General features: G+C 38.6%; 1 protein-coding gene across 1 annotated transcript in view; it reads left to right on the top strand.

The window, feature by feature from the left end:
* The window catches only part of ARHGEF28 (Rho guanine nucleotide exchange factor 28), a 120,697-nt gene that overhangs the window by 66,459 nt on the left and 35,306 nt on the right, over positions 1-18,932 (top strand). The window contains exons 10-21 of the mRNA XM_088536739.1: positions 3,798-3,928; positions 5,506-5,783; positions 8,131-8,326; positions 9,697-9,808; positions 12,735-12,815; positions 13,789-13,828; positions 14,389-14,512; positions 15,805-15,937; positions 16,307-16,362; positions 17,676-17,727; positions 18,292-18,439; positions 18,535-18,656. Of these exons, the coding sequence (XP_088392865.1) occupies positions 3,798-3,928; positions 5,506-5,783; positions 8,131-8,326; positions 9,697-9,808; positions 12,735-12,815; positions 13,789-13,828; positions 14,389-14,512; positions 15,805-15,937; positions 16,307-16,362; positions 17,676-17,727; positions 18,292-18,439; positions 18,535-18,656 (1,473 nt within the window). The remainder of the gene's footprint in view (positions 1-3,797; positions 3,929-5,505; positions 5,784-8,130; positions 8,327-9,696; positions 9,809-12,734; positions 12,816-13,788; positions 13,829-14,388; positions 14,513-15,804; positions 15,938-16,306; positions 16,363-17,675; positions 17,728-18,291; positions 18,440-18,534; positions 18,657-18,932) is intronic.

Raw genomic sequence — 18,932 nt, 5'->3', positions numbered from 1 at the left:
TTTCAGTGCTGCTGTGTGACCCATGTGTTTAGCTGTCTGCATTTCTTCTCTCACTTCATAGCTTGATGCTTACTTCCAGTTATACATTAACCCCTGTTCAGATTGCTGGGAATAATTGTGATGAGCTGTCTGAAAACTATTCATTGTAGCTAGACAAAGGAATTTATAATTTATTTCTGGGCTCTCAGTTGGTCACACTGATGTATTTTTCACTTCCTTTTTACTCTGTGCCCTCTCATAAAATGATACAAGTTTTGATTTTTGTGGAAAAAAAAATCAGTTCTTATGCTCTTGTTGTTTTCCAGAATGGGTCATTCAAGGCTGTACATTTTCTTATGCCAACATAAAGCATGTTTTAAATTACTGTTAAGATCATCTTGTGTTTTTTAAAGTATTATTATAAGCTTTTGTGTTTGGTAAGATGAGCAACTTTTGCTGTGTAGCTTTCATGACAGAAGATGAAGAGAGTTTGTGCCTAGTATTCAGCGGTCAAGGTCTTTTATCCATGTTTGGAGATTCTTCTTCCCAGCACTGTGGCTTTTTTTTTTCCATATACATCTTTTCTGCCTGTTTATCAGGCAGAGGCCAGAGATTCACACACTCTACTAAAGGCAACATGCCTTTATTTTGCTTTTTCTGTAGCCCTGGCACAGCGTAGAGGCTGAAAGCCTTCAGCTTGGGCAGTTGGGAGCAGGTGGGTGAGCTGTGTTTGCTGTGTATTTCAGCACCAGAAAGCCGAGCGGACAGTTCTGTGTTGTATCTACATCAATATTTTTCCCAGTAAACACTGTACAGTTTGGTACCAACACCTTTCAGGCAGGTGAAATGGTTCAGGATGTTTTCACTGTCACAGGAGATGCCAGTTTGCCTTGCTGGGTGTTGATGGGGAGGAAGAGGCTGCCCAGGCTCTGCCTGGGTGCCCTGGGCCCAAAAGAAGATGGTGTGACCTATAAGTAGAAAAGTCTTGTTGAATATTAGTAGTGGCACCTGATGCAGAGAGCCACTCTCTGCTTCCATTTTAGACTGGGAGAAGTGCAGTCCTGGCTGGATCCGCTTGCCCGGGAGGCATGGATTGGGCCGCAGGCGTTTAGGGCATAACGTGTACGTCTGTTCCAGTTTTGTCACTTTTTAAACTCTGCTGGCCTTTGCAGTAGAAATAAGTTACTAGCACAGTCAATGTGTAATTAATAATGCTCTCCCCTACATTCAGCAAAGTCTTGAAATACTTTTTTTATTACAAAATTCAATGCAGCTTGGCCCTTCACGCATGTGTGAAACCTGTGACAGGGAGGGAAGCAGCCCTGTATCTGGGGGCGGCCCATGGCATCGCTCAGCCCTGAGGAACCTCCTGGCTTTTCTCTTCTTGTACAAAGCCCTCACAAAAATCTAGTCATTTTGGTTGTAACAACAAACTGACCAGAACACTGCAAAAAGAGGGTACTTACCAGTAATAGAGATTATGAATAAATATCCTGCTTCAGTCAGGAAACTGGATCAACAGGAATCAGCTCCGATTTGCACTGTTATTCACAGGCCCTGTTTCTCAGGGGTACATGTTAAACCTTGCTCAGCCCAGCTGTGGAGGAGAATATTGTCCGTGCTGGTTATACCCAGCATGTTTGTGTACTGAAAGGAGAGCATGCTAGTAAGGTAGTAAGTATATGAGGAGCAATGTAGAGCCGGTATTTATTTTCTTCCTGGCTGTTGGTGGAAGACCAGCATTCATAAAACTTTGCTTTCTGCAAAAAGCACCGCCTGTTTTGCCAGATCACTTTTCCTATATGATTTTAGTTGCCAGTGACTAATGAACTGCTGTAGAAAACAATGGCTTATACTATTTTTATAAATAAAGACTTCAAGATCTTGGCAAGCATAAAGAAATGGTTTGTAGCTTTAGCATTGCGCAAGATGGCCCACTCACTGAAATCATGTTAAAAGCCATGCAGGAGGGAAAGACAAAATAGGATGTGTTAGGAAGTTTTTAAAGGTTTGGGAGCCCACAAGGCATGTCAGGATTAGAAATGGAATAATTCATCGTGTATCATTTCTAAATGGAAATTTCCACTTTGCTCTGGTTATATAGCTTTCTTTTCTTGGGCTTTATAAGATAGCATCATAAAATTAAATCAAAACTATAGTATAACATTGAAATTTTGGCAGTGATCCAGGAGTTTTTTAGAGAAATGAATTCACCAGATCTTGGCAGGTGTAATTGCTATTCAGCACAGTTTCTTCGCTGTATCATTTCTTGCAATCTGATGGCCATGGGCACCTTCCAACTGCACTTCTCTTGTCTTATGAATATGGCCTGGGGAGTGAAAGTCTTTAGTGGTATCTTTTGCTTTCCAACATTGCAGAAAATAAATTGTGTGTGGTATAAACAAAGAAAGAATTATTGCATATTTTTTAATAACAGACTAGCTGGAATTCAGGTTACTGAACATTTTGAACTGGCTGTTTTACTGGATCTGGTATTCTTCTGTTCTTCTGTATTGCTGTTTTTTTTTTTTTTTTTTTTTTTTTTACACTAGTGTATCTCAGTTCACTTCCAGTGGAAATACTTGACTTAGAGCACTTGAAAATCAAGAAAAATACACTCATTACTTTTTTTTTTTTTAATATATACAGCTGCCTATTTTCACATAGTCTAGAACTGGATTGGTTTCCAATTTATGAAATTTTGCTCCTTCACAGCTTTTTAGTTCTACCCACCTTAACTACCTTGGGCCTTAACTACCAACCCAACTGATGGATTGGGGCGCACGCTTCGTGCTCATAAGCAACTTTGAGCAATGTGCCTACAGGACAGACCAACAGTGTTTCACTTGGCTGGGTTTTCTGCCATTCAAAGCCATCAAGTGCAGTCAGCCCCTGGGATTCTTCATGATACCTGGAGTCAGGAACACACTATTGAAAAATAACTCTGAAACTTTTGTAGTGGTTATTGTTCAAACATGTAATTTATCATTTCAGAAGAAAAAGCAGGTCAGATGTAGCCTTCATCCATAGCAATCTGGTCACAGGTCAAATCTTAACGGATTTTTGCAACCCTGCCATGGCACTATCTGACATTATTTATATGGCAGTAGCATTTTATTTCTCTACCTTCCAGTTTTTGCTGTTTCTTGTTTTGTTTTAGAAGAATTTTCTACTTTGCTAGTAGCAGTGTAGTAAAAAAGTAATATAGAAAAGTGTTTTTAAAACAAAAAACAGCAACAAATAATGATGAAATTAATATTTTATTGTATTTCTGCCAGGTGACGTAATGTCTTAGGAAGCTGATTGCTTGACTGCAGTTGAATTGTAATCTGTTCACAAAATGTATTATAAATTAAATATTTATGGCTTACAGATCATAATCATAATTAGTTCATCCCAGGCTCTAAGTCTTAATCCTGTTTAGTACAGCTGTGCTTCAGCAACTACAGATCTTTACAAAGTTCTAGCACAGAGAGGAAATGGAAGATATTCCTAGCCAAGCTAAAGGAACACTTTTTACGTTGTTCACATTGTGATGTACCTTTTGGAGGCTTGTCACCTCCAGATAGGGAATATTAGGCAATTAGGAAATTTCTAGGTTTCTGAGTGGCCAGATATCACCCAATTGTAATCTTAAATTTTGATACTTAATGGTTAAACTTTATTATTTTTATTATGCTATGTGTGTGTGTTTTTATATAGGTGTGTATGTATATTTTATGTATGTGTGTCTGTCTATCTCTAGATCATATACCTATGTATAAATAAGAATACTTTGAAAAATAATTGCATGTTTTCCACTTTTTTTTTTCCCCTAGAACAACGTCATTCTACCCTTGATGTTCTCAAGAAATTCAAAACTCCACCTACATTCTTTTCAGCAGCCAGACTTTCTACCATGCTGAACGGAAGTGATGAAGTATATGCAAACTGCATGGTCGTAGACCAAGTAAATTTATGTTTGAATATTTGAAATATATTTTTTCATCGTCTTTTGTTAAAATAACTTAAATGATAGTAGAATCATCTGGCTCTGTCAGCAATGGTGTATAGGCCATTATTAAAGTTCTGAAGCAAAAACAGCCATACCTTATGCTTTCTGCTGTGCTTTGTAACTGGTCTGTGAAATCCCATTCAATAGATTCAAAAAATGATATAGGTTACTCTCCCTAGCCTGTAGGAAGAACTCCAAGGAACCTACAGTCTTTTTTTTGTTTTTCTCTTCTGTGAACTAATGGTATTTTCTTCTCTAAGAAATATTAACCCAATGTAGCTTTGGTCATATGCACTTCAGCGTTTCTAAATTTGGCATACATTTACAAAAGAGCCAAGTTTCCTGATACTGGATAATTAGGAAGTTAATTATTATTTACTTTTTTTAAGCTTAACAAAAATGAGAATTTGGGCAAAAAGGTACAACCAGTGTTGTTTTGTTGTTGCTTTGTTGTCCTACAATTGGTAGAGAGCTCTCTGACAAGAGATCCTTAGTATTCATGTTCCCAATTTATTTGCCACCAGCACTGGAGATTAGACAAACCATCCAAATTATGCTGAAGCACTCGTGCTATATCTGAAATCCCATCCCTTTCCAGATTTTTGCACTCTGTGCAAATGTGGACTGTGGTAAAAATATCAGCAGTTCTTTGTGTCTTTTATTACAAGGAACATCTTTACAATGAAGATGCAAACGCATCCTGACGGGGCTGCAGAGGGGGAAGGCAGCAGTGTGAAATAGCAGGGTGTTGGAAACACTTGCAGTGTTGCCCTTTTTCTTACAGAGGTGCTTTCTTGAGGTTGAGTGTTTCTAGACTTTCCCCGTGCTATTTACCTAATATTATTAGTATCTAATTAGATAACAGTAGCTTCTAACTAGAAGACTGACAATACACTATACATTCATATATTTTTTTGCAGAGCTGACAGGATAGTTTAACCTCATTTTAACAAAGAATTACCAACCAGGATCCCCATGCCAAATATGGGTAAACATAATTGCTAATGCCATGCCCTTATTTGTGTAAAAGACTTGCTTAAAGGCAAAAAAGAATTCCTTTCCCTTCCTCCCCTAGAGACCTTCTGTTATATACAGCAAAAATATGCATGATGTGTAGACTGTCTCTTCGAAATTAAATTATGCAACATTTTAACTTCCCCCTATTTATGCTCTCACTAATGTATTGTGCGCATTGTTTGCTTTATTCAAAGGGGGGATTTTTTTAATATGAGCTATAAATGTACGAGTTGATGTATTTAATGAAAAGGCACAAACATGAGAGAGAACCCATTAAGTCTATATACCAACCAATTACTACTGTAATTCTGGAGAAAAAAGAGAGCAAGAATGTCTTAGCTGTATAACTTGTCTCCAGTTTACAATCTGTAAAAAGTAGTAGGATTAAAAAAATGTTGAAAAAGTATGACTATAAAAGGTGGCAAATTACAGTCTTTGAAAGGGTCCTTGTTCTCTGACACTACATGTTTTTACTATCATATACCACTGTTCACTTTTTTACTTTCCCCCTGCAGGCTGAAGATTTAAAGACCAGCTATGTTCATGGAGATAGTGTCTGCAGTGAAAAGTGTCTGAATGCCACCAGCTCAACGTCGATGGCTAAGAGCTCTTCATCTCCCTCCCTTGAGGAAAATGACCAATGTATATGTGATGCAAATGAAGGAAGTCCAGTGTCAGTGAAAAATGGAGATAATGCAGGTCTGAAACACACAGCAGATTCATACCTTCCAATCAAAACTCATGGATTTATTAAGGAACGGGGCCAACTTCATGCTGATGTGAAGATAAGAAGGTATGCAATTTATTTGATCATGTGACCAGGATTAAGATTATTTATAATGATCTTTTGTTTCAAAAAATAAGGCAGAATCTGAATAATGATTTTTACAGAGGTAAAATCAGTGGTTTCAATCACTGACATTAAAATTTTGTCAATCTAATGATTTATTTTTATAAAGTGCTTGTAAAGACCTTTCTTCACATATGTCCTTCAAATAACAGTGCATTTTTAAACCAAATTTATGTATATTTTTTTTTTACCTCTTTTCTTCTATGTATTTTTGGAAAATAAGACTCAGACAGCTTTTCGATGTGCTCTTCCTTATGGCATTTTTGTCAGAAACCACAATTTTTCTTCTAGCTGGTTTCTCAGTTGTATTTCCCATTAAAGGAGTGGTCCAGAATTTGATGAAGTCAATGGGAATCTTTCCATCCTTGGCACTGGCTGTGGAAGGAGGAACCTATTCCTGATTGCTTATGGTTTTATTGTTATTTTTTTTCTTTTAACTTCAAAAGACAGCAGTATACAGTACAGTTCACATTTCTGATAGACTAGGTGGTTTATACATGGGCAGTTGTCTGGGGATTCTCCTTCAGATAGCTTTAGGTTATGCTAGGAACTAGGTGGATTCACTGATGTAGATAGGATTTGAAGTGGAAACTTTGTTTTTAACTAACACCTGAAAAAATGGAGTTTTATTGCTTCTCTGGACAAGAGAGACCTGAAATCATGGGTGTCTCATCTACACAAGAAAATTTGAATCTGAGGAAATTGAATCTCCTACGTCTCAGGAGCATCTGGACTAGCTGGAGCTAGGGCACTGTTTGTAAAAACACATAGCAAGGGAGCATTAGTGGCTGCTGTCATTGTCAATTACTATGGTTAGTATTTTTTTTTTATAATTTTCTAGACAAATGTATAATCCTCATAGGAGGAATGTCTTACCACAGATAGGACAACAACTGCCACATTGGCAATGAGTTATTCTTTTCTACACCTTATTGTTTTTGCTAGTTACGTTGCTATTGTATGTGAGCTATTATAAATAATGCTCTTCTCTTTATAAATATTTTTATCCTGTGTATGTTTGGATATTCCCACAATTTTTAAGACGTAGGTTAAGTACTTGTAGCTTATGTGAGTTTTCAGTTAACTGATTGGCCTAAATATTTCAACTATAAATGATTCAAATATTACATATTATACATCAAATAAGACTATACTGTGGCACTTTCCCTCAAGGATCTGAGGGTATGAAGCAAGTTAATTAGCAAGTCTTTATACCATTTTTATACATGAAGGAAATTCCAATGCTTACCCACAGTAAATAATGATGGAGATTTTCTGTGCATATGACATTGTTTATACTTACTTTCTATTAAAGAAAAAGACACATACTACTTTTCCAGTTTTAAAATATGATATTAACTGGTATTTTTGAGAAGTCATATGGGATATTAGTAGAAAACATTGCAAAACTGTAATAAGGAAGTCATTTTGGACAGTGCTGATTTTATTCTTTAACAAAGTGAGTTTTAGTGCTGTGTAAAGGAGTTATTGTGCTAATATTCCTGGTGGACTCTTTGGCTATTTAGAAATACCACACATAATTTGAAGTTTTATGGTCCAAGGTTGGATACTACTGTAGGCAGTCAGCTGTTCATTCCAGTTAGGCTAATAAAAAGACCATGAACTTGCACACAGAGCTAACCGGATGTGTTGTGGAAAACCCCCTATAGTGTGGTAATGCTGGGAAACTTGATTGCACTTTTCTGCTCAAGAACCCATGAATGTCAGTAGTCTCTAAACGTTTGAAGTACTGGTTTAGCCAGAGATTTTTCAATCCTGTTATATTCCCATATGTTTTAAAATTCAGATGTTTTGAAATTAATATCATAAGCTGGCTCAGGCAGTCCCCCATCTCACTGTGTTAATGTTTTTTCTTCCATCTTCCATCAGTTCACAGATGTTGAAAAAAGCTATCAGTGAATTGCCACATTATATCCTTAAAATACGCATGCACATACACATCTCTGCATATATTCTATATTCTGTTTATCAAAATATGAGCTCGTTATCTCACTTCTCCTTACAGTCCATGTAGAGAGTACTTATGCAAGTACTTGTGTGAAACAAAATATCTCATTTTAAGGTAGATATCTAACATCAGTCTTATCATCATCGTTCCAAGTGGCTCTTTACTGGGAATCTGCATGATTATGGAGAGCGCAAACATCTGCACTGTAGATACTTGGTGGATTTCATTGTCGTATTTCGAAGCATATATAATTATCTTTGTTTGTTGCATTAAGATTGATAGCAATTCTATGGGAAATAAATAATTTGTTATCTGCTTCAGTTCAAGTCTGGATGACCTTGAAGTAGAGAGCGGAACAAAAAATGTTTCAGACAGATCCCTCGTTCACTACCTTCCCCTCAGCTCTTCAGAGGCGACGGCTTCTAACAGAGATGAAACAGTTTCTTCTGAGACAAGCCCTGATTTTAACATCAGCCAGGCAGAATCCCTTTCCTTATCCACAAGTCTGCAGCCCAAGGTATTTAATATTATTTTGGATTGAGTTGTTTTCTTCTTAAGTAAATTACTAGAAATGTATGAGACATTGCATTTGGATCTGAAGAGTTAAAATCAGTTCGCAACTGGGAGTCCTAGATGTTAGTCAGTTCTGAGATGAGGATATACAGGAGCTCCCTGGATGTAGCTGCTTGGCAGTAGAACAGGAAGTCTCCTTCAGAATTTCACTTTGTCTTTGAAAAAAACATAACTAGTCAGAAGCATTTCAAAGTTCAGAACAGGTTTGGTGAATAAGCTTTTTTCCAGCCAAAATGTATTTAGTTAGGAAATGTTTAACCAGCTGCAGTTATGTGAAAGAACAACAGTTTTGTAAGAATAAAACTGATCTGTTGTCTTTTGAAAAAAAAAATGGCCAGATGCAGGAAGACTCGCTTGGATTTGCGGAATGACTGGTGCAAATCTCTGCTCCTAAAGTATCCTGGCTGTATTCATTTTTATCAAATCATGGTGCTGTTTCTGGGAAATTTGAACATATGCACACATCTGTTTTTTATTGATAGGGATTGTTTCTATTTTATTAAGCAGACTTCTTGGTTCTGTAGGGTTTCATCTGACTTTCAGCATATGGGAGGGAGAAAGAGAGTCCAGCAGAAACAGTGATCCTGTTAGGCTGTTTTTACAAATAATATTGTAAACAGTTTAGAACTTTACATTTCACTCTGTGCAAATGTAAAAGATCTATCAAAAACAAGGTTTCTTTTCCAGCCATATCTGTAACATATTTGGAAAGCTGATAAGCTTTTCAAACATAATCCGAAATATGCAGAAGGAAAAGAAAAAAAATTACTTTGTATGGTAAATATTACTGTAAAGTAAAAGTTACTTGTACAAAGTAAAAGTTTGTAAACCTTTTAAAAAAGATTTATAAAGTAAGGAGTTTACAAAACTTGCTTTGTAAACTCTGGTATCTGTAATTAGTGAGATAAGGTGTTAGTCTACACAAAATGTTCATCTCAAGTACTGAAGCACTAAGATTAATGGCTTCTATTGTAAAAGCAGGGCAGATAGCCTGGCCATCAGATAAAATGGCAAACAACACTGCTTGGATGGTTCCTACCAGCAAACTGGCGAAATCTTTCTAACCCCCAAGCCCCAGGTTCTTTTCTTTAACATACAAAGATTTCTCATGCTGGAAATATCACAGGTTTTCTAAGAATTCAAAGTGAAATGAAGTGTTTAAATACCTTAATTAATTTTAAAACCTTTATGGAGCCAAGAAAAACGTGTGGTTAGTGCTTTGTCATTCAGTAATTCTGTCACTGATTAGTTTTGGTGCTCTTACTGCTGGATTTCAAGAAGGGTCAAGTTTTTGTTTGCCACATTTTTTTCTAGGAATGCTTACTGTCTGGAATTCGGTCACGCTCCTATTCCTGCTCCTCACCCAAAGGCTTGCTGGGAAGACCTTGCATTCCCCGAGACTTTGCTGTTGGCGATTCAAACGAAGGTCAGTGCCTCTGGTGCTCTGGCTGGCATCTGCATTGTTTCATCCCCTGTTTGCCTGCTTGAGATGTAATGATAATGTCGTTACTCAGGCCTGTTCTGTGCACCGAGATGTGGGCACACAAGGTCCCTGTGTGCATAGGCCCTGCCAAGCCACATGGAAGAAGCATTTGCTTGCCTTCAGTTATCCTTCCCTTTTTTCCCTATGTACTGCCTCCATCATGGCTTCCACTGACACTGTGTTTGACCCATGCCAGCATGTGGGAATTGCATCAGGGAGAGCTTTAGTTAGAAAAAGTAATGTGGTCCAGGGCAGTGATCTTTTTCTTGCAGAGAGCCCTGCTTCACCTCCAGTTGGAAGAGCTGCTGGAGGCTAAAGATGACACAAAAGCGAAGGCCTCATGGGCTGAAGGGTCTAGCTTCCCTTGGATCCTGGGGAATATGAGGAACTGGTGTTGGGGAGATTGGGCTCATCTTGCAGTCTGGGGAGCATAACCTACCCTTAGCACTAAGCCAGTCGCAGGTTTCTCTGCAGGGATTCTGGCGCACAGTGTCCACGTGCTATTCTCTAGCAGAGTTGATCTAAGCCCATTCTGGATCACTGCAAGATGTTACATTTATAACAAGTAAACAGGTGTTTGTCCAAAGAAAATTCCATAAGAACCTCACGTTTTATTACTGGATTGTATAAAATTACTGTCCTCCTTAACAGGAAGCCTGTGATTTTCTACAGATTGCTTCTAACATCCTTTATTTGTAAACATGTGGCTTCCTATTTAACAGACAACCAAAACTTTCTTCAGTGAAGGTATGGGTTATATTTGAAAACTGTGCTAAATTGTAAAATATGCACACGTTCTTTCATGTGGATCACATCACTTAAAAACAGGCTTTTCAGTAAATGAAATGGTTCACTGTGCTCTCAAAAAGTTTGCTATGTGTTGAGAAAGCATCTGACAACTTCAGCAAAAGAATATTTTTTGAATTCTAAATAACAAAAAATATGGGTTTGAAAGACAGATAAATGGCTTGACTCACTGTAATTGGCTTTTGGCTTGCTGCCGTTGCCCTCATGCAATGTGCAGTTAAAATCCAAGAGACTATCTAGTTATAAGGATGAAAAAGCTGTAGCAGGCCAATACAACCCCCAAATACAAACCTCACAACACACAGATTCTTTAGCAGAAGTCACTGAAAATGTATTTTCCCTAAAACGACTGACATCATTTAATAACTTTTCTTTATTCACCAAAGTGTTTGTATAAAACTGCTAGCAGTAACTCAACAAGTACTCTCCTGATGACCAAACATCTTTAATGTTGATGTGGCTTGATTTTTTGAGTTATTACTGAGTCCAAATTAATACATGTAAAGTCTTTGCAGAGTTGTGGAATGGTCTGGTAATGCACAATTACAGAGCTCAAAAAGTTGTTCCATGAGCAGTGCAATTAATGAAGCCTGGTTTTCTTTAAGCTAGTGTTTTCTGTCATGATAACCCTGTCTGTTGTAATTGCAGCCTGTCTCTGTGTGCTGTATTGTCAGTTTCCTCCCTTGTTCAGTGCAAGACAGGCCCTGTGATGGCTGGTTGTAAATTACAGTGAACCAGGTGGAAGGGAGAACTGCTGAGTGGGCACTGCAGCTTTTCTGTCAGTTGAAGCATTAGTTAGGGTGTCTCTCAGCTATCCAGCAGCCTGTTATCACAAAAGTTGTAAAAATGTGGTATTAACTTTGAAGAGAGGAACATTCAAAAGTTGTTGTGAAGGTAAGATGGTGACAGTTAATGGAAGACAGATACAGTGATGGCAGAAATCTTTTTTTTCCTTAGGAAACTGTATTAAAAACTGCAACAAGCAGGTTGGTGGTTGTTGCTCAAAATTCACTGTAAGATTTTAGGACCCTTTGTAAGATTTTAGCATGCAGCATGTAGTTATGTTATATTTTTCCATGTTACTTAATTTGTTTGTAACCATTTGTATCCTACAGATTTGGTGAAAATCTTTAAAAACAGGGCAGAAAAAAAATTGCACAGCAGGTTACAGAAGCAGAGAATGACAGATAAGCAAACCCTTTTAGTATGTGCTTAAAGCTGAAAAAGAATTCCTTTAAATTCCTAACTAAAGAGACCATTGGTGTCATAGACTATTAAGTTTCATCCAGATACCATTACCTGCTTTGACCTGATCCATTCTCTCTTCCCTTCTCCCCAGATATAAGTAATATTTGGCATCTAGCTCTGTTATGCAAAAAGTGAAATCCTCACCCTTCCCAAGCTGTGCAAATTGGTCATCCTGCTGGCCACGCTGCAAATCCAGTGTGTGCTGCATCTACCCACTGCCAGGAAAAAGGCCAGGGTCTGCTCAAGGTCTGCTGGCATTTCCTTGCTCCCTGCCCCATCTCTCCCTTGCCAGCATTCTGCATGAACAGAACTGCTAACAGCAGCGTTTGGCAGCTGGTGCTGGGAGTTACTGTCTAACCCAGGCACCTGTGCTAGATCTTAGCCACCTCCTCTGCTTACTGGAAGCAGCCTGGGCCCACGGCCTGGTCCAAGAAGCAAAGTCAGATAGTTCGCCCTGATGTCTGCGGCCCCAGCTGCACTGTGTCTAGGTCCGTTCAGATGTCTGCGCGCTGAAAAACCTGCTGTTTTCCTTGTGCCCAGATGGTGAGCTCCACCACTTTGGACATCTTGCTGAAGTTTAGCTGTGTAGGAGAGAAGAGCAGCTGAACTAGTAGGCTGTGGTGAGATGTATGCTTGCTGATGCTAGCCAAAGCAGGCAAGTACATGATAGCAAGAGTAACATGAAGTGCAAGAAGAAAGTGAGAAATCATCATCTGTGATTTTTCAATATGCTCGACACTAAAACAACCGCCTGTTTTTATTCAAGAAGGCATTACCAGTCTGTAACAGTAAAGGATTTGTCCCTGCTCTGTAGATGGTGTGTTCATGAACAGTGGTCGACCCCTTCTTCAGGCTCTTTCACTCTCTAAGTCAGTGTCTCTGCTGCACCCCTGTAGTAAGTACCACAGTGAAAACACAGCAGCGCTGTTTTGCATGAGACTGTCTCCATCTCCCACGGGTACATGGTCCTTTTTCCTGGGAAAGCATCCTCTTGCGCCGTTTTTGTCTGGCAACTAACTGAAATGCCATTCTAGTCTCGCTACTTCTGTGATAAATGTACTAGCTCTTGCTAACCCGAAAGATATATTTGCCTGAGGGCACACTTGCTCAGTAAGTGTGCTTAAATTTGTATCTAGCTTTAAGTATGGCATATCTGATGCTCACAAGTTAGGCAGGTGCCTAAGTACCTTTCTGAACCAATGGTCATGGTAGCTTTGCAAATAAACTGCAAAACTAAATGACTTCTAATTTGGAAATAGTAGGTGGTATTCTCTTTTTTATTTTTCTAGACAACTCAGATTCTTCTTTTAATCTGCTTTTTATACAGTTTATTGAAAACTGTCTCTTTGAGTTCTCCCTACTGTTTCTAGGGCATGAATGTAACATGTTACATGTTCTGTACAGTGCATAGACTTTTTATGGAGGGGTATTTAAAATTTTCTAATACTGTAGCCAAAGCCAAATAAAGCAGATAATTGCAAATATTAGATAAGCATCCTTAAGATATTTTACAACAAATTATATAAGAAGGAAAAAGAAAGATGAATCATTTAGGTCTGTGTTGTTCAGAAAAATAAAACAAGCTATTTTGTCATGCCCTTAAACACCGACTCTCTGCTTGCAGAGACTGGCATTCGCTGATAATAGTCTTGGTTCTGGCAGACTCTGTCAACTTTACAATGTTTAGTAGGCAATGGTATTGTCCTGGGAGAACCTGCTTCTAATATAGATATTTTTTGCTTTTCTAATTTTCAAACGACTTTGCAAGTGCTTAATGATGAGCTTATGGCCTGGTGGAGGTCGTGTACTTCCAGTGCATTTGCCAGCGTAACGCCCTGAGGGTTCCCTAACTGCTTTGTGTCTTGCAGAACGAGCGTACAGTTTGCCTGAGCAGTCACGAGAGAAAAGGTATCAGTACTGGTCACCCAGGAGCTTTCGGGCCGGCATGCTTCTCCGGGGCCCTGGAGCAGGTCTGGGCAAGAATGCCATCTAGGGAGCGGAGCGGGAAGAGGCGGCCCGCACGGCCTTGCCTGGCTGCGCTCGGAGCGGCCGCACGGCCTGCACGCTGCGGGGGTGCAGGAGGTGCTCCCTGACCGGCGAGCTCGGAGCGAGCGCCACTGTGGCTCAGAGAGCAGCTTGTACCGTGGTGCATCTCCAAGTGGGGTTTGCTGCGCAGCAGGGGCATCCTAAGCACTGGGATAAACACAGGGAGGCATTTGGGAATGGCTGCAATCACAGCAAAACTGTCGCACGCTGCACATTCTGTGTGCTCCCTAGGCTGCTGAGTTTCCTTTCTAGAGAGAGAGATTTCAGCATTTTTAATAACTGTGGTTAAAACCAGAATAAAACAGGGAATTGTGACTGTTAGATGGAACACATGTCGTCCAGATTCTGTTTCCTTTTAAGACACTATTCCCACTGGAGTGAGTGGGAATGGTCACAGCAATTTTCATGGATCTGTGTTTTAGGATTCAGGAAGAGGAATGGGATAAATATATGGTACCCTCAAAAACTGAGTCTGAAAAATGTAAAGTGAGTCGAACTTTCAGCTTCCTGATGAACAGGATGACTAGTACACGGAATAAGTGCAAGGTAATTTTAGATTTATGTCTATATTATTATTTGTAATTACATCACTGAAATTAAATGAATTATAGATCAGAATAAATTTTGATGTAAAGATAAACTTGTTTATTGCAAATACATGTAAGTACTAGGAAGAAGCTTTTATCTTCATTTTTTAATTTTAAAACAATTGCAGTATACTCTCATATGGTCCTTCATATTAATTAAAAGAAAATCCTTTTAAAGAGTAGCCTTAGCCTAACTAATCATATATTTCTTTGGACATTTTTAATGCTAGCAATAATCTCACTTGACTATTTAGGTAAAGTAAGAGTTTCTGAATTGCCTTTAAATCCCTGCCTTTTACATTTGCACACTATCCACTGAATTTGCCTTATTTGAAGTTAGTGGGATTCCTTGAATAAGTACTTCTTACTGTAAAAGTGTTGCAGATTCATGGCTTACGTACTCAAGCAGATTTAGAACATTTATGGTTTGTTTTTGAGCCAGCTGACGTTTAGAGTAAGGCCATCGATTAGCAGCTTGAGGAATGCGTTTGGCCTTTCGGGAGCTTTCTAGGCTCTTTAATGCACCCTGCTATATACCCCATAAAATTCCCAAATAAACCTGCATCAAAATGGTTAGCAAAGTGCTGCCGAGGTGATTCTGCAGTAGAACAGGCTGTATATTGAATCATGCAGCCAAACATATGTGAGTATCTGTGCGGTATCCTAAAACATATCTACTTGAACTGCTTGGGGGAATGTGTACTCATGCCAACAGAAGTACTGTAAAAATAATTAAAAATTTTAAAATTCATTAACATTCATTAAAACTAGATTTTTTTTTCTGTGTATTTTAAGATCTAAAGGCAAGTTGTATACATTTATGTGAGTGTACTCTGAATTGCGTAAGCATGAGATTGCATGTGTGCCTCAGGGAGAAGTAGACATTGACACCTGTGCATGCAGCAGTCAGTTATCTCCTTCATTTTTTTTTTTCTCCTGCTCCTTTCCTTTTTGCATGTTTATAAAGTTATTTCTGCCAGTATTCCTTGATTAAAGATCGCTGGCTTAGCTGACAATAAAAGCAAAACCTTCATCACTTTATAACTTAAAAAACGTTGGATTTAATAATACAGTATTCTGTTATGAGTCTTCTAGGACAGACAGGACAGAGGTTAAATATTTTTGAATCATTTACTCTTAAAAGAAGATGCTTTAGTTTTCTTAAAGATTGAATCAGTTTATCGTCTTTTATAATGTCCTTTTTTTCTTTCTTTCTATTTTTTTTTCCTGCCTCTGCTGTTGGGGATAAAGACAAAAAATAAAGATGCCAAAGATAAAGAGAAACTGAACAGACACAGTTTTATAAATGGAACCTTCTCAGGAGTTATCCCATGCACAGCCTGTGAAAAGGCCCTCCTAGGAAAGGAGTCACTGCAATGCTCTTGTAAGTAGCTACTGACTTATGTGTGAGTTTACAGTCTTCTGAAGCCTGCCATAAGATGATTATTCAGTGCTTTTTTTTCAGAAAGAAACCTTGCCTAGGCTTGGAAATACCTGCTGTGTGTACAGTGCTGAGGCTGGTAAGGGGCAGGGGGGAAAAGGGACATCTTCAGAAGGAACCAGGGCCATTGCCTCACTCAAACACATTAGGCAGAAGCTGCTTCTTAGCTAAGGAGTATAGCATCAGAGCAGCCCAGAGACTACTTAGTAAGTGGATCTGAAGCAGATATGATGGTGAAGCCAAAGAGTACAATTTTTTGCAGGTTGAGGACTGTGCTCAACTTCAGGCTTTGACATGTGCCTTCTGTTTCAGATTGCAATGTGATTGTGCATAAGAACTGTAAGGAGTGTGCTCCTGTGTGCACCAAGGTAACCTCCTCTACCTCACTGTTCTTACTAGAGAATATTTGCTTTTCAAAAGGCATTGAAATGAGATGAAGAAATAAAGCACACACAGGCCATCCAGACCTAGTGTCTGTGCAGAGAGTGCTACAGTAGTGTGTCAAACTTCTAATGTGAGCAATAGAGAAAGCAGTGGAGTTGAACAAGTATTTTTAGAAAAGAGATATATTCCCAAACAGTTATAAGGTCTAATTATGAAATAATTGTTTGCAAGAAATGATCCTCAAAATCACCGATGTCTCCCTGTGGAAAGGAACATTCTCTGTATTGGGAGAAATTGGAGACAGTGGTAAAAGGGTCTTTGGGAGGTTACCTGGTCCAACTCCTTGCCCTTGCCCAGGTTCACTTCTCTAATGTTTTTGGCAGATATTTGTCTAGTTTGCTCTGAAAAATCTCTGGAGAAAGAGCATCCCTAGGCAATCTTTCCCTGTGCTGAACTGCCACTGCAGACAGGGCAAAATTAGTGCTGGGCTGATGGAAAACGTGTTCCTTTAGGTAGGAATGCAGACATGGTGCGGTTATCATGACAAAGGTTGCGGATTTCAAAAGCCAACATGTAGGGCTTTTGCTTTCATGGGATGGAAAGGGGCTTGCAAAGGAGTAGCCACAGACATACAAGTCATTTTTCACATGAGTACAGTGTGCCTTTATGGTGTGTTTGGGTTTTGCATCGTGGTGGTTAGCAGGGAGAGCATTCATATGGCATCTTCAGCGTAAAGAAATCTTTACTTGCTCCTGAAACAGGCAGTGTTTATTTTGTCTGGAGCTGCCATGTGGTAGTTCTGCACAAATTTCTGAGCAATTTTAGGACATTAGGACTGCAACTAGTGGATATATTTTAAGAGAAGACAAGACTGACTCATTTCAATAAGAATGAATGACTACAAGATGATCACTGACTTACCTCAAGTGAAATACATGTCCAAGTGCAACAGACTTCTGTAAAGTCCTTCTTGCCACAGATCCTTCAAATTTATTTGAAAATGAAGCCTTGGATATGAACGCCTTTTCTTGCAGCCCCCACAAGCAATATTCTGTATAAAAAATATAATTGCAACTGTAGTGACTCAGATTGAAATAAATAGATTTAGTTTCCTGTCGTAGTAAAAGTATGATTCTACTTTGGCTTTGGTGTTTTAGTTATTATTAGAAATTAGAACCATGATTTAGGACAGTTTTCTAGAAGCACCTTTATGTGATATATGAAAGTTAATTACTGTTCAATATGTTGTCATTTATTATTTATTTCGTTGTAATTTCATAAAATTATTCTCTTTCAGAAATCACAGGAGAGGTACCATAATAAAAACAAACCACAAGCTGGTTTAACAAGTGAGTACTGTAGTAAGTGAGCTAGAAGGTATAAACCTAGCACTTTAAAGTTGAGTCTACGTTGAAAAGCAATAGAAATGGCAAAACAAGTATTTCCTTCATTATTTGTGTGTTTCTTTTGGTAATATCAACATGTGCAGGGAAGTAGGTGTTTCTCTAATACTTGATATAGATGATTTTAATTTTCCGAGGAAATTACCATTTAACTAACTCTTCTACTAAAATGACTGGGAGTTTTCTGATGATTGATTTTCAGTGAAAATTGAAATAATCAGGAGCAAGTTCTGTGTTGTGTTTTTGTATATGTCATTATTCATCATGTGCATGAATATTTGGGTGACCTGCATTTAAACTGCAATTTAAGAGCATAAATGATTTGAAATTGTTTTTGTTTGACCTCCATGTTAGAGCTTCTCAGCTTTGCCTACAAGTTTATTTTTCTATTCTGGGAGAGTGTATCAGGGTCTTACGCCATGAGGGGGCATTCCCGATAACCTTCTATGGGTCTGTGTGAACACAAGATAGCATTTCATAGTATAACTGTGCAATTGTTTTGCCTCACAGACTCCTCGCTTGGAGACGTTTCCCAGCCTGTGTTCTCCTTAGTGCATCCTTCTTCCTCTCTGCCTATTGGACTGTCTGCTGCAAGGAGGGAAGCCTCACAGCAATCCCAGTCCTTATCCAAAAGCGTCCCCAGTGCCAGTTTTGAAAGGTAGAGTGCAGTTGCTAGAGCAGTATCCTAAATATGTCATTCAGCATTTCCTGAAGAACTGTGATTGTTAAATCAATGCTTCTCTTCCACTGTAGAAGATCTATGCCCTTTCCTGAACCAGACTCTGAGACTAGTGCCTGGAGATCCAAGTCACGGTCTGAAGAGATGTTACAGGCCTTAGGGACCTTTTCATCAATGGATTCTTTTGTGATCGAAGGTGAGAAATACTGCACAAATCTTAAATTTCATAGACTACCTTGTACATACAGAATAAAGCAAAATTGTGTTTAATAAGGAAGATGCTTCATTTACTAAAAAGCAACAGCTGTCTTCTGTTAATTATAATGGTGTATTTCACTGAAATGACATAATCAGACATGTTAATTTTAAAATACCACTATTTATTTCTTTCCCATAATTAACTTCTTGATGACATTCAGAACTTTCTTTTATTTGGTGTTACTATTGGAAAAGAATGGGTAAAACTTACTGG

This window comes from Tinamus guttatus, unplaced genomic scaffold, assembly GCF_059628265.1.
Source record: "Tinamus guttatus ecotype Peru unplaced genomic scaffold, ASM5962826v1 Tinamus_guttatus_pri_ptg000705l, whole genome shotgun sequence".
Lineage (NCBI taxonomy): Eukaryota > Metazoa > Chordata > Aves > Tinamiformes > Tinamidae > Tinamus > Tinamus guttatus.
The sequence above is the reverse complement of the archived record's forward strand: the minus strand, read 5'-3'. Positions and strand labels throughout refer to the sequence as shown.